General features: G+C 39.0%; 3 protein-coding genes across 3 annotated transcripts; 2 read left to right on the forward strand and 1 right to left on the reverse strand.

The window, feature by feature from the left end:
* The first annotated feature begins 4467 nt into the window (after window positions 1–4467).
* On the forward strand, window positions 4468–6352 carry LOC106081417 (rab-like protein 3). The gene is made up of 3 exons (XM_013243349.2): window positions 4468–4700; window positions 4758–5231; window positions 6005–6352. Exons 1-3 carry the CDS (start codon window positions 4652–4654, stop codon window positions 6223–6225), a joined length of 744 nt encoding a protein of 247 aa, XP_013098803.2. The 5' UTR covers window positions 4468–4651; the 3' UTR covers window positions 6226–6352.
* A 2461-nt stretch (window positions 6353–8813) lies between these two features.
* On the reverse strand, window positions 8814–9475 carry LOC106081419 (adenosine 5'-monophosphoramidase HINT1). Its single transcript, XM_013243351.1, has 2 exons — window positions 9370–9475; window positions 8814–9301 (listed from the first exon to the last, which is right to left on the reverse strand). Exons 1-2 carry the CDS (start codon window positions 9420–9422, stop codon window positions 8884–8886), a joined length of 471 nt encoding a protein of 156 aa, XP_013098805.1. The 5' UTR covers window positions 9423–9475; the 3' UTR covers window positions 8814–8883.
* Window positions 9476–10380: 905 nt separating this feature from the next.
* LOC106081439 (uncharacterized) lies at window positions 10381–13253 on the forward strand. The gene is made up of 3 exons (XM_013243377.2): window positions 10381–10979; window positions 11039–12107; window positions 12641–13253. The coding sequence occupies exons 1-3, from the start codon at window positions 10521–10523 to the stop codon at window positions 13033–13035; spliced, it is 1923 nt and encodes a 640-aa protein (XP_013098831.1). The 5' UTR covers window positions 10381–10520; the 3' UTR covers window positions 13036–13253.
* The last annotated feature ends 1237 nt before the right edge of the window (window positions 13254–14490 follow it).

The raw sequence follows: 14490 nt of genomic DNA on the forward strand, positions 1-14490 counted from the left end.
ACCGGAAACCAGTCGTGGTAAAACAGGAGGCCTGGAAGTGTGAATGTGCCAAGCAGTTCTTACAGAAGCCGAATTTGTTTACCAGTTGAAGTCGTCTAATAAGTTTCACCTCCAAGAACTTTTTGCATTTTCGGAGTGGATGGGTCCATATACACAATCTGCATACATGTTGTACTAGTTGGTTTGCTGGACTTTTCGTTACCACGCATTTTCTGGCTAGGATTGAATGTAGTCTTAGTACCAATTAGACTTCAATAAGAGAATTGAAGTGTTAAGAGGAGGATCCGCTAGGGAGGACGACTATCATTGTGATTGGCGTTATTATTTTACCTTTCTCAATAATAATCTCGGCAACATGGACTTCACCATCTGAGCCTGGACATAGTTTCGAGATTTTACCCAATCGCCAATAGTTTGGGAGTAAATTTTCTTTCGAATTACAACCAATGAATTTACTTCCAGGTTCGAAGTGAGATTTTTCCACTTGTGGCGCTTGTGCAGCTCTTTCAGGTATTCGTCCTTCCATCGAGTACAAAAATTTTGGTGCACAATTTTTATTAATCTAATAATTAACTACTGGGATGATTGGAGGACATCTCTTGCCAAGACCTTAGACGCATCGACCAAGTTGGTGCCATTGTCGGAATAGAGATGGGGAGGACATTCTTTATATTGGAATATACCGGAAGTAGGTGGTAAAGCATTTCAGCAAGTAAAGTTTCCCCACCTAGTTTCAATCGTGGAATCGATAGTGTTTCCAATGGTGCAACTTTAGTCCTACTGACTCGTACGTAGAGGGCAGCGTATGCCTTCTCTGAGGCGTCGCTAAAAACCATGAAACTGGATATCACAATCTGGGATAATTCAAACCACCTTGGCACGACAATGGAATTTATTGATGGATATGCAGACTAAAACATCTCCAGCTAGACAGACATTGTGGGGTAATTGAGAACTTTTTATTAATTAACTTTCTTACGGGAGAGTTGATGCCCAGAAACTGCAACTCCTTCATGATTGACGTCGGTTTTACATTATTGAAAGTACCTTCAATGTCAAGAAATGAAACCATTTTATATTCCTTGGCAGCGAGAGAAACCTCTATGTAGCCGACTAGGTCGTGAAGGGCTGTTTCAGTGGATTTGCCTTTACTATATGCATGCTGCTGCCGCGATAGGCGATCTTCAGGGATTTTTGCCCTAAGTTATGTTTCTACCAACCTCCCACCAGTCTTCAGCATAAAGGATGACAGACTAATAGGACGAAAATCTTTCGCCTTTGTGTGGTAGGGTTTTCCTGCTTTCGGGATGAAAATGACCTTCGTGTCCCTCCATAGGTATATATGACATTCTGATACAAGCAGAGTATATCTCCCTAAGCCAGGGAACCAGTCTATCAGACACACATCATCAGGGCCTGGCGACTTAAAGGAGTCGAAACTTCTTATCGCCCAAAGTATTTTCGGCTCAGACACTATTTCCCTAATAGTCTCCGACGAATGCATACCAGTGACCTCTTCTGGCGGCACGTTGTCCCTTGGAGAATTTCCCGGGAAATGTTTATCAACGAGCATTGTCCATACATTCTCTGACTTCTGAATATACCCCACCGTAAAGGTTTTGAGAACAGAATCTTCCTTAGTCTAGAGGCCTCAGATGTATACTCCACGGAGCTGCATAACTCTACCCAGGATCTGTTCAGAACCTTTCTCAGCTCGCCGTTATATTTTCTTAGCTCAGCCTTAAAGATGTCCCAATCGTAAGGTTCTCTTGTTGCTTTTGCTCTGTTAAAGTTTTCTGCAGTCCTTTCTTAGACCAACCAGCACAGGGGTCCACCATGACAGTCGCTGTTTGCCCCTTGGATTGGCACTTGGGCATGCTGACACAAGCGAGTCATTCAGGGCCTTCGTGATCCGCTTGACCACTATGTCTATATAATATAACGATGACCAGAGAAGCTAGGGTCATCCAACACAACATCCCAGTCGAATATTCTTCCACTGATATTTTCCGATACAAAGGTAATATCTAGTACCTCTTGTCTGTTCCTGCTAATAAAGGTCGGTTTATTCTCTTTATTACAAATCGCCAGATTGCAACTTATAATATATTCAAAAAGCAGCTCACCCCTTTCGTTGACATCCGAGCTTCCCCATATCTGGTAATGTGCATTAGCATCACTTCCTACAATGAGGCTTTCCTTCTCTACAGATGCGGCTTCAACCAGCGACTTGAGGTTTGAAGGCGGCATCTCTGAATCTTGTGCCATATATAGGGAAGCCATCCAGTAATGAGACTTGTTCATTTCAAGGCTGGCTACTACTAAATCTTCAATCTTAGCGACGGAAGAAGAAAAACATTTAGACTGTGTCTCCCATTCCCCGAATCCTTGAGAAGTTTAAATCCCGGAATTCTTAGTCCACGAATTCAGGAACCACACCCATGGTTCCTGAATAAGGACCACGTCGAATCCCCCTGTCATCAGAAGGACCTTCAGTGCCGCCAAAGCGGCCTTACTATGGTGAAGATTTATCTGAAGAAACCAGACCATAGTCTGCATTCAGAACTTCCACCACTGTTGTGGTAGCCTCGTCTTCTGATTTCACCAGGACTTCATCCTCACAAGATTCTTTAGAACTTGTCATGATGAACTTCCGTACGCATCCTGGGGCAGGCGAGAAAGCTGTGGAACCACTCTTCCTCAGGACACTGAACACCACATAGGGCTTGTCGGGTCCCGTTTCGTTGCCATATCCTCCTGTCTAGATCGTGGCAGGGGGATTTTCAGTCTCCTCCAATCAGCCAGACTTTAGCGATGTGGTCGATAGTTTCTCAGGCAAGTGTTCAGCAACAACTGCTGAGTCGTCTCCTGATTCCCCAACCCCACCGCTTCTACAGACCTTCAGTTTCAACTTGTTGAATCCGTAGGATACAACCCCTTCAGACTTGTTGAGATCTGCGAGGCAGCCGGAGTTTAGAACGAATACTGCATGTCTCCGGTCACTATCAGCCTCATCCAATCTACCAATCTTCCAATCGGTGGTTGAAAGATTGAGATTACATTCCCATAGTCTTCCAAATATCGATTCATGATCTGAGGGAATCCTTGGTATCCAAGCATGCGCCATTGGTCGAGAAGGAATATCTTCCTTCTTGACTTAATCTAGTGCCGCACCTGGCCAGATCTCACCAATCTTTTTTAGCCCACTACGATACATTTCAATTGAACGTTGATCCCCGAAGGCAATTAGTCTGTATCGGCAACGATAACAGCCTGCATCGTCACAAACTGGAGGAAACCCAGAAAATTCCGCAAGAACAGACAGTCCATTGACTATCTCACTCCAATTATTCCTAGGTATGCCGCCCTGTTCTCCTCCCACGTCGACAACTGTCACCACCAAACCGTCCCTAGCGGCATTTGCAAAGTTATTGGACCCATCTTACAGTTGTTCGTCCTAGTTCTTTAAGGCATGGGATGCCATCTAGGTGACCGCAGCCTTTGGCTAACTGCGGTGACTTGGGTAGCCTGTGCAGCGAATTCCCGAGCCCAATTTAGGGAGTATCCCTCCCTATGGTAGTGACAGTTGCCCAACAACAAAATGTTGAGTTCACTATCTGTCAAAATCAGTGATTAGTGCATTAGTTTCGTTGTTTGCATATGTATCGTTCTTAACTAAAATACACACACACAACCAAAACTCGTTAACAGATAGTGTACTTCGCTGTTTTTCGTTGTTTGTGTGTGTATAGTTCTTAACTTTATTACACACACACAACCAAAACTCGTTGACAGATAGTGCATTTCGCGAGAAAAAATTGTACTCAGCTTACGGTACACAAACAAATTGCAAATCTTGCCCATGAACATTCCACTAAGGAACAGGGGCAAACTTCTCACATATCAATGAGTACAGTCCTATTCACATTTTAAGCTCTTTAATAAGGGGCCTCCTTTTTATAGCCGAGTCCGAACGGTGTGCCGCAGGGAGACACCTCTTTGGAGAGAAGTTTTACATGGCATAGTACCTCACAAATGTTGCCAACATTAGGAGGGGAAAACCACCTGTAAAAATTTTTTCTGATGGTCTCGCCAGGATTCGAACCCAGGCGTTCAGCGTCATAGGCGGACATGCTAACCTCCGCGCTACTGTGGCCTCCGTACAGTACACTACCTGGTAATTATCTCATGGATACAACCCTGTGCCGTAAATTCCCTAGACTCTCAAATTTCTGGACAGTTTCTAATAGACATTCTAGTTTTTTTTGCATTATCATGTATAGCAGTCACAAGATCAAAAGATTTATGATTATAAACGTGTAAATAATAAATTAAACCAATTCCCATGCGATAAAAGGAACAAAATCTGAAAACATTTTTAATTCCAAACCAAGCATTTGACGTTATAGTGGAATTTGGATACAACTCTGGAATTGGACAATTACATCAGCTGGCCAAGTGAGCTAACCTTCTTTAGTGAACCCTATCCTCTTTGCTATAAGCTTGACATTTACTGCCAATTTTTGAGAGAAATTCCGACCTTCTTATTTTTCTATTTATCTTTATCACTCCCACTTGTTATTTATTTTTATTTTTTATATTGTTGCCGAAAAATACATTTTTTAATATTTATAATTAGTTATCAGATCAAATGACTATAACAATAGATAAAGTTCGAATTATTTTGGTTGGCGACTCAGGTTTGTTGAACGCTAATTTCTTGGAGGAATTTAACGAATAGAAAATCAATTTTCCAGGAGTCGGCAAAACATGTCTCACCCATTTGATTGCAAGCGGAGAAAGTCTCAGTAGACCGGGATGGACTGTTGGCTGCAGCATTGAAGTTAAACTTCACGAATACAAAGAAGGAACACCACAACAGAAACCATTTTTCATAGAACTATTTGATGTTGGAGGTTCGCTTAATCACAAAAACTCTCGGGGAGTGTTTTATGCTTCCGCTGATGGTATTATTTTGGTGCACGATTTAACTAATCGCAAAAGTCACAGCAATTTGCGTGAATGGTTGTTTGAAATACTTAGTAAAGAAGGAAAGGACATATATAAACCAGTAACAAGCACCGTTGCTCAACGCTCTGATGAGCAGAATAATTTTGATCCGGAAGAGTTTATTGGGGCAGCTCAGATGCCGGTTCTTGTCATGGGCACAAAACTGGACTTAGTCGATGAGAAGAGGCAACCAAAAACAGTCCAGAAAGCTGGCGGCATAGGTAATTGGAAATGAAATTTGGGCAAAAATTCATAGTAAGTGCGTAGCCTAGTATGTAGCAATAGGTAGAAATGATACAATGGATATCGCGACTTTTGGAAATATACCTACGCGATAAAATTATTTTTTCTTTAAGTGAAAATACAGAAATGTTTGCTAAGAAGTAACATAATTTGCTCATAATATACTAGGCCAAGGTCAACACTTAAAATTTATTTTCTCTTTCTACGATCTACTTTGCAAATTTAAAAACAATCTGGATATGAAATGTCTCCTCAAAAACGGAATATGATGGGTTATATTTCCGTTTTGGGGTACAGTAGATACCCAGACTGCCTTACCGGTATTAACAAAACTTAATGCAGCTTTAAAGTAGGGGTTATTTGACAATTCTATAAAAGAAATCTGTCTATTAAACTATCTTTAAAGCTGCATTAAGTTTTGTCAATATGGTGCATTTCTTTTGTCAGGTTCATGATTTGTATTACTAAAATGATAAATCCCTGTATATTAGTTCAAGCAATCCGATATATATGAAAGTTAATGAAATGCAATAAATAGAAATTGGTGATATTTCGAAGACCAAAATAGACCATAGCATTTAAACTTAGCAAAAAGGGACTCACAGGACGTAAAAGCATTCCAAATTTCCAGCAACACCTTAAAATTCAACATTGTGCAAAAGCTTTTGGGGTAGGACGTCTTCTTAATCTCATTTCATTAGCACATGCTGGCAGAAAAAAATTACTTCCATGTTATTTTTGTTATTTACAGCTGAACAATGCGGTGCTGAAGAAATTTGGCTGAACTGTGATGATCCAAGAAGTATAGCAGCTGGTACGACAGATGCGGTGAAATTATCCAGGTTCTTCGATCGAGTCATCGAAAAGAAACTGCAATCTCGTGATAATGGATTTTATGGAGGTGGCTCTGTCACAGATCGACGCCGATACAATACTGCAGGTGCAACGCTATATAACATAAATAATTATTGAAATATTCAGAAGTTTTGAGTGTGCATACATTTTTAAATAAATTTGTAAACTAAAAATATTTTTTCATGTAGAATATTCGCAGAAAAATAAAATTTAAAAAATTAGACTGCTCATAGTGAGAATCAAATGTAGAATACATCTTTATTTCAAGTAGAATAAAGTCGATTGAATGGCTCCAGAGAGTACACCAGCTACAGTGGTGGAAAAAGTAATAGGGACCACAGTTACTAATAGTCATATTGCACAAAAAGAGTAAGGAAACATGATTACTTCTGTATAAGGCTGAACCTGAATATTCGTAGACATGTTGGGCTTTTAACGGTCGAAATTTTATATTAAATCTTATATAATTTACAAATACTCGTTATGGTGATTTTTTGGTAAATTTACTTGGAAAAATATTAATGACATTTATCAAAACGTTGTAATTACCTTTTTAATGAACTACTACCCTCCTCAGATATGTGTAGCAGAGAATAAATTTCGTGGCATCATTAACGCAGCTACCGCTCGCTTTATACCGGAATTTATGGCTCGGGCTACTCACTCTCAAACCGCTGGAGAAGGGTAGGTCAGGTTGAAAAGAGGGTGCAGATATTAATGCGCCCCATGTATGCCCATAGTGGCATGGGGCGGATTAATATCTGCACCCTCTTTTCAACCTAACCTACCCTTCTAAGCCAGTAATCAGCTTGTGGTGCATTACTTTGCAGTAGTGTAATGTAATGCACCACTATCCCGACGCGATAGGTCCTACCTCCATATACAAATGTGGCTACAACAACGGTCTTCGTAGCTCTTGGCCTAACGAGGGCTTTGGAATACCGTTACATGTGCCCTTGCACCTATTTCGAAAAGAAGCACAATATACTCCCGCTATATCGTCAGTATTAGAACTGGCACATTAGCTCCCAGCACACCCTCGTCGATTGGTTGTATTTAATTCTTTCATTAGTTATTTTATTCTTAAGAACTTTTATATTGAATGTTTCTAAATTTTGTTGTTGTTGCAGCAGTGTGTCATACACTAAGGCGGCAGCCCTTGTCGATAATGAACTCCATCGGATCAATCCGGTACGTACATGGGATTTCAACATTTTGTATTACTATAGTCAGATATGGTCTAACCAAACGACTTAACTAATTAATGAACAAATACATGAAAAGGTAGTGTACTACAATGATCTCATTATCGTTAGTGAGCCCCTTGGTGATCCCGTTTAAAATAAATTCGGGAAGCGGAAACACAACAAGTCGGTCTTAGGGGGGTATGGGAGGAAGACAGTCAAATGCTTTATGCTCCCTGTTTAACAAAGGGATGCAGCTACACTCACTCCAATTATTAAGAAATGTATCCTTCCGGGGACTACTTTGATTGGTGTGTGCTGGAAAGCACCTTAAGACTTCGTGTTGCCAATTTCAATGGAAAAGAATATTGGATCCATATCTAAACATACGTCGATATTTTCCCATTTTCAACCCCCACATGACATGCTAACATAGTTTCGGCAGTGGAACGCACGTGAATAGATCATCTGTTTTTCACCGGTGATCACTATTTTTGGAAAATGAGAACTACTCTCCTATAAACGGCGATATGCACCTCAAGAAAAATTTGAGATGGAAAGAGCTTGAAAAACATCCAAATTGTGCAATTTTTTTGGCTTGCAAATGTACTAAATCGGTCACGGGGTTACTACCAAGATATATTAATTTACAGGTAGTGGCAGTTGCCCAACAACAAAATATTGAGTGCACTATCTGTCAAAATCAGTGATTAGTGCAACTCTGATTTTGATTACATAACTATTTCGCGCAATTTTCGTTGTTGTATGAGTTATGTTTCTTAACTGTAATAAACACACACAACCAAAACTCGTTGATCGTGCACTTCGCGAGAAAAATTGTACTCAGTTATTTACGGTACACTACCTGGTAACTATGTCATGTGACAGCCTACCGCAACTAACATTTGAAGACCCGGAGAGTGGAGCCCCCACCTAATTCAATTGGGTATCTTGATCTCACGCTAGAATAATTCGGGATAAATTTTCCAAATTTGTTTCCTACGAAGCCCGAAGGGGTCTAACATTAGTATCACCTCTATGCGGTAATCCCTGGGCAACGCCAACGATGGCAATATTTTTTTCACTTTAAACCCTCTTCGTAAATATTATAAAGGGGGTCGAAATTTTCTAAATCCTGGACTCCCTGCATTAACTCTTACTTTTCCTCCATATTCCTATTTTTTCTATATTCCGTACAATTTCTTTGGAGGAGAAAGGGTTCATTTGAGCGACCTTTAGTCCCGAATAACAAATTTTGTGTTCGTTTTCAGGGGATCATTTTAGGAGGTGCGCAACAATATAGATTTTTTGCGATTTTTCCCGTTAACTGCACTCTAGCCAGAAGCGCTGTCATGTACCAGACAAAATAGGTTAGGTTTAAGTGGCAGTCTGCCATCAGACTCAGACGTTTTCGTCCGTTGTGATACTACAGGCTTCATACAATATACAGTTAGTTAACAATAAAAAACATTTATCAAAAAACCAATATCCCATTAATATGAAATCTTAAAATCAAAGGAATTGCATTTTCAACAGCTTATTTATTTTAAACAAGCAGAATAATAAAGCTTGACAAATTGGTATTGGGGTCCTAACCTGGTGGCCATTTCATTTGACGACCACCTAGGAAATGTAAATGCAAATGGTAAACAGATTGAGCTCCATCTTTGCCGTTGTTAATGACCACACGATATCCTTGTTCTAGGCCCAAATCTTTAGCAACTTTACTACCAACCAGCATCAGATGGCCCAATAGGGATTCATCCTCTTCGGTAGCATTAGACAGCATTGCAATAGGTTTGCGAGGAATCACCAAGAAGTGCGTAGGGGCCTGAGCCATAATATCATGAAAGGCCACACATTTGTCATCCTCGTAAATAAAATTGCATGGAATTTCTTTGCGAAGAATTTTTCCGAAGATTGTGTCTTCAGACGGCGCTGCCGCCTGGGCCTTATCAACCTCACTTGACATTACCCTTAATGGTGTTGTTGCTGTGGATGTTTTCGTCCTACAGGGAAATTTTTGAATAATTTAAATATATTCAATTCGCTTTAAAATAATTGACAAACTTATTACCAAGAATTTCTTAAAATCACTCGACAAAGTGAATGTAACCTCAACAGCGTCATCTGTCAAACTGTTTTAGATATTAGGCGTGTTTTATTTGACAATAATCTATTCGTTTGCAGCATTAAAAATGCATTCTACATGGTTGAATTAAGAAGGTTGGCTCACTTGCCCAGCTGATAGAATTGTCCAACTTCAGAGCCCACTAGATCGTCAAATGCTTGGTATGAATTTGATTTTTTTCACATTTTGTTCCTTTCACATTTTAATTGTTTTAATTTTAATTTAATGTGTAGCAACGACAAGATCAAAAGATTTATGATTATAAACGTATAAATAATAAATTAAAAAATTTGTGAAAAAAGTAACAAATTTAAATTTACAGGTTTATTCTAGCTATTATTTGCATTATCATGTCTAGCAACGACAAGATCAAAAGATTTATGATTATAAACGTATAAATAATAAATTAAAAAATTTGTGAAAAAAGTAACAAATTTAAATTTACAGGTTTATTCTAGCTATTATTTGCATTATCATGTGTAGCAACGACAAGATCAAAAGATTTATGATTATAAACGTGTAAATAATAATTTAAAAATTTGTGAAAAAATTAACAAAATGTGAAAAAAATTTAAAATTCAAACCCAGGCGGATTTAACTAGATGGTCTCACGCGGACAGCTGTTAACAGCCGGTCAGGTTACACGGTATTAAGATGTAAGTTTATTGTTTGCATTCTCTCTGTTGTCATCTTCTTTCTTGCACATTCTCTGCTCATGTACGCACACGTATGCACAAACGCACACAAATTTCTTTGTGGTGTCGATTGTACCATATGATTTGTGGTTGTTGTACAAATGAGACCACCTTTAATTTTTTTCGCTGCACCACGAAATTAATATATGTACCGGCCTTTGTACCTTCGTGCCGGCTTTCAATAGGAAATCAATTTTATAATCGACTACTCGATTTATTTTACCCATGGATTCACACAAAAAATCGAATAACCGGTTAGTGGAACATCGAATTCTCGAGTGTATGAGTATATCAACAAAACAAAAAAAAAAACAAAAAATAGATTAAAAATAAAAGTAAATTGAATTCCAATTACACATTTGCTTTTAACAACTATTGAAACAGTTTAGAAGAATCTCAACAATGGGTCAGGATTGGCAGCATGATTTCAATGAAATTAAAGGGCGCGGATTGCATTTGCTGCGTACTGAGAAGTGGGCAGATTGTCGTTTCCTTGTTGGTTCTCCCCCGAATCAGAAGAGTATAGCTGGCCATAAATTAATCCTGGCTATGGCATCGCCGGTTTTCGAAACAATGTTCTTTGGCCATTTAGCGGACAAGGACGATCCTATTGTGATTCCAGATGTTCAGCCAGAGGCGTTTGATGCCATGTTGGAATATATATATTCGGACAACATTAATATTAAATCCTTCGATAAGGCTTGCGAGTTATGCTATGTGGCTAAGAAGTACATGTTACCGCATGTGGTAGAGCAATGTACTCACTTTCTTTGGGCCGATTTGAGTCCAAAGAATGCGTGCAGGGCATACGAGTTTGCTAAATTGTTCGATGAGCCAAGGCTAATGCAGAGTAGCATGGAAGTAAGTTCTTTGACATTATATGTTTTCTTAATAATACATGGAATTATCGAATTATTTAGTTAATCGCGGATAATACACGAGAAGTTTTGGAAGATCCTAGTTTCACGGACATAGAAGTCTCAACCTTAATGGCTATTTTGGATCAAGACAAATTAAACATTGACTCTGAATTGGATTTGTTTAATGCATTGCTTCGATTTGCAAATGAAAGAAGTGTTTTTCGTGATGACACCATGCTCGAAATAGGCGGGCGTAGTGATCAGAATACAGCCGCTAGTGGGGGAGGGATTATCCCTGTTGAGGAAATTAAAATGGAACCGGACGTCAATGCCATGATGCAAGGACACGAGGAGGAATATAATGAAGAGAATAACGATGGCAGCTTTAATCACCACGAATCACCATCACCAGACGTAGTGGTTGTTGACAGCGACGCATCAGTTTCGAATGATGGGGAACTGCCCCGGATTCCGAACAACGATCAACCGTCAACATCGGCTGCTGCTGCAGTGGCAGCTGGTGCAAGTATAAATTACCTTATGGAAACTCAACGTCATGTTATAAATGAAGACATGCTGCGACAAGCTGTCAAAAAGATACGATTTCTTACAATGACTCCTCAGCAATTTGCTGATGGCCCAGCTCGCTCGAAACTTTTAAAACAACATGAAGCTCTAGCCATTCTTATTGAAATTTCGAGCCCATCTGTTAACGACTGTCCTATGCCAGAGGGATTTTGTAGATCTCGTTGCAGCCGAAAATATTACGAACAGCGTAGCAACCAACGTGATCTCTCTTCATATCGCCATTCTCTCCAGCCTACCGGAAGTGGTAATATATGCAATTTTACCCCCATGGACTCATCTATGGATCATATTCCTAACCAAGTTTTGGCTTCTGGTCGCAATCAGTGCAACATACTCCCAGTAACAAATACAAATCCACTGATGGCTAGAGCTCAGGCGGGAATTCCACTGGTTGCTCCCGTGAGTGAAAGTGATTCAGTGACTAATGATACACGTCGTTCGTACTGCGTATGTACAGGAAGCCCCCAATTCCATTATCGAAATAACAGTGTTAGTGACTGTGGATTGACATTTCGAGTAGACACTAATATTTGGATAACAGGTAATATGGATTTTACATAAAAAAATAACGGATCTATTCTTCGATTCTCTTGTAACGGCCCGATAGTTTTCTTTTATATTCAAGAGGTTTAAGTTATATGTTACTTTAACTAGTTTTTAACATTTTTGAAGACCAACCCCACTTCAAGTAAATTAAAACTAAAAATGTTGGGCAATTGAAAAACACCGAAAAGTATACACATATGTAGATTATAAAAAAGGATATAATTCTTTGTAAATATCCGACTTAAATATTATCGAAATCCTATACTTTATGGGTCGATTATAGATGGTAACCTTAGTTAAATTGCATTGTCAATTAAATACTTTACATTACAATTGAGGTTGAAATTGTCAATTGTTAAAGAGGGGATTTTGTGCGTTTTATGAGTACATTTGACTATTACTATTTGGTTTAAAATACTTAACCATCTTTTCCTTAGAGTATGTAAATTAATAGCAAAAAGTTAGGAATACCTGTTGTTATATTAAGCAGGTGGATTTAAATTCTTAACTGTTTTTTTTTTATTACAGGTGTTCAAGTGCCTACACAAGTTTTGTGCGGGGAATTGATGAATTCGGCTGGATTTTCTGAAAGGTATGCTGAAATACTTTATGCTCATTTGCAGGACATTCAAGGATCTCGTCTAAGTTACACCCACTGCACTTCGCGTGTACGCTATGACTCGCTCTTGGAAATATCTTTTGACAGCCCAGTATACATCTATCGAAACCAGATATATAAGGTGTTCGTTGTGTTTAACAAAATTGGGTGGTATCCAATGTACAATTCAGTTCTCGATGTCGAATGTAATCGCGTTAAATTCTCTTTTAACGTTGGTGATCCAAGTGAATCTGTACGTTGTGGTCTTATAAGGGCTATTGTTTTTTCAACGCCACAAGAATACACCAGGCATATAATTGAATGAAGCGTATAAGTAGCACTATGTATGTGGTATAAAATAATTATAACTTTTAAATGCAATATAAGCACACAATTTTTTTTGGAAAAAAGTATTTAAAAAACAAACACAAACTGACGTATTTCCTAATTTGTCTTTCCGTTAGATTAAGTATTGATTTCGACTATATAGTAAATATTGTACAATTAATCGCAAGAGCGTTGCTACTTGATTAACACAACAAATTTGAATATGCGTTTTTTTACAATCAAGAAGACCCTAAAAAATACTAGCTATGTGTACAAGTGTCGGCAGCATTTAGGGTACTGACAAAAAAACCTTGTTGAACACGTACAAAGCAATTGGCCTGTGGTAAATTATGCATGCAGTCAGTGTGGTCTCGTCAGCTATGTGGCACGCAGTGGAATAATATTCAGATCTGTCAAAATGACGCTCTTCGAACTGCAACGGGCTGTCTCCTAATGCAGACATGGTACCATATGAGGTGAACAGCTACCGTGAAAATGTGGTCCTGAGAGAACGACAGCCATCCTTTGCATCTGATATAGCTGGTGCTATATCAAGCTGATATAAGTTGATATAGCTGGTGCTATATCAGCTTATGGACCGATTTGGGCCATACTTGGTTTGGATGTTGTTGGCCATAGTAGAAGTCATTGTGCAAATCGGATAAAAATTGCTGGCTGCCATGGGATTTCCCATGAATCAGATACGAATTACGACATCTAGAGGCTCAAGAAGGTAAATCGGGAGATCGATTTATATGGGAGCTATATCTGCTTTTTAACCGATTCAGGCCAAACTTGGCGCGTATGTTGGAGGTCATAGAAGTCACTGCAAAATTTCAGTCGAATCGGATAAAAATTGCGCCCTCCAAAGGCTCAAGAAGTATAATCGGGAGATCGGCTTATATGGGAGCTATATTAGGTTCTGACCGATTCAAAGCGTAATATTGAACGTCATAGACGTCGTAGTACAAAATTTCAGACAAATCGGATAAAAGTTCCGCCCTCTAGAGGCTCAAGAAATAAAAATCCGATATCGGTTTATATAGGAGCTGTATCAAAACATGAGCCGATGTTACCCCTTTGTAGTCTCAACCGACCTATTCTAAAAGGAAGTCTTTGTGCAAAATTTCAAGTTCCTAGTCTTAGTCCTTCGTAAGTAAGCGTGCTTTCGACAGACAGGCGATCAACTTGAAATGTCATGACGACCAAGAATATATACAGTCGAAACTGTAATACGTTTGAGTGAAAGTACCACTTAAGTGAAACGTGACGCAAATTATCACTTATTCTTAGTGTTGTTCAATGCAAATAATATTGCTTAAGTGAAAATCGCTTAACTGAAAATACCGCTTAACTGAAAAAGTTTTTACGCTCCAAATTCCGTTTTAATATGATACTGAAATCGCATAAGTGAAAAAGTTATTTCTATAGGAAAAATTTAAATATATCGCGT

The sequence above is a fragment of the Stomoxys calcitrans genome, chromosome 4, assembly GCF_963082655.1.
Source record: "Stomoxys calcitrans chromosome 4, idStoCalc2.1, whole genome shotgun sequence".
Lineage (NCBI taxonomy): Eukaryota > Metazoa > Arthropoda > Insecta > Diptera > Muscidae > Stomoxys > Stomoxys calcitrans.

What these genes read in the sequence shown, in the direction of transcription:
- LOC106081419 (XM_013243351.1), bottom strand. Translation starts at nt 9,422, where the DNA reads ATGACGCTGTTGAGGTTACATTCACTTTGTCGAGTGATTTTAAGAAAT. An exon ending in GTGATTTTAAGAAATTCTTG is followed by an intron (nt 9,302 to 9,369) that starts GTAATAAGTTTG and finishes ATTTCCCTGTAG; the next exon opens with GACGAAAACATCCACAGCAA.
- LOC106081417 (XM_013243349.2), top strand. Translation starts at nt 4,652, where the DNA reads ATGACTATAACAATAGATAAAGTTCGAATTATTTTGGTTGGCGACTCA. An exon ending in TATTTTGGTTGGCGACTCAG is followed by an intron (nt 4,701 to 4,757) that starts GTTTGTTGAACG and finishes TCAATTTTCCAG; the next exon opens with GAGTCGGCAAAACATGTCTC. An exon ending in CCAGAAAGCTGGCGGCATAG is followed by an intron (nt 5,232 to 6,004) that starts GTAATTGGAAAT and finishes TGTTATTTACAG; the next exon opens with CTGAACAATGCGGTGCTGAA.
- LOC106081439 (XM_013243377.2), top strand. Translation starts at nt 10,521, where the DNA reads ATGGGTCAGGATTGGCAGCATGATTTCAATGAAATTAAAGGGCGCGGA. An exon ending in TAATGCAGAGTAGCATGGAA is followed by an intron (nt 10,980 to 11,038) that starts GTAAGTTCTTTG and finishes CGAATTATTTAG; the next exon opens with TTAATCGCGGATAATACACG. An exon ending in CACTAATATTTGGATAACAG is followed by an intron (nt 12,108 to 12,640) that starts GTAATATGGATT and finishes TTTTTATTACAG; the next exon opens with GTGTTCAAGTGCCTACACAA.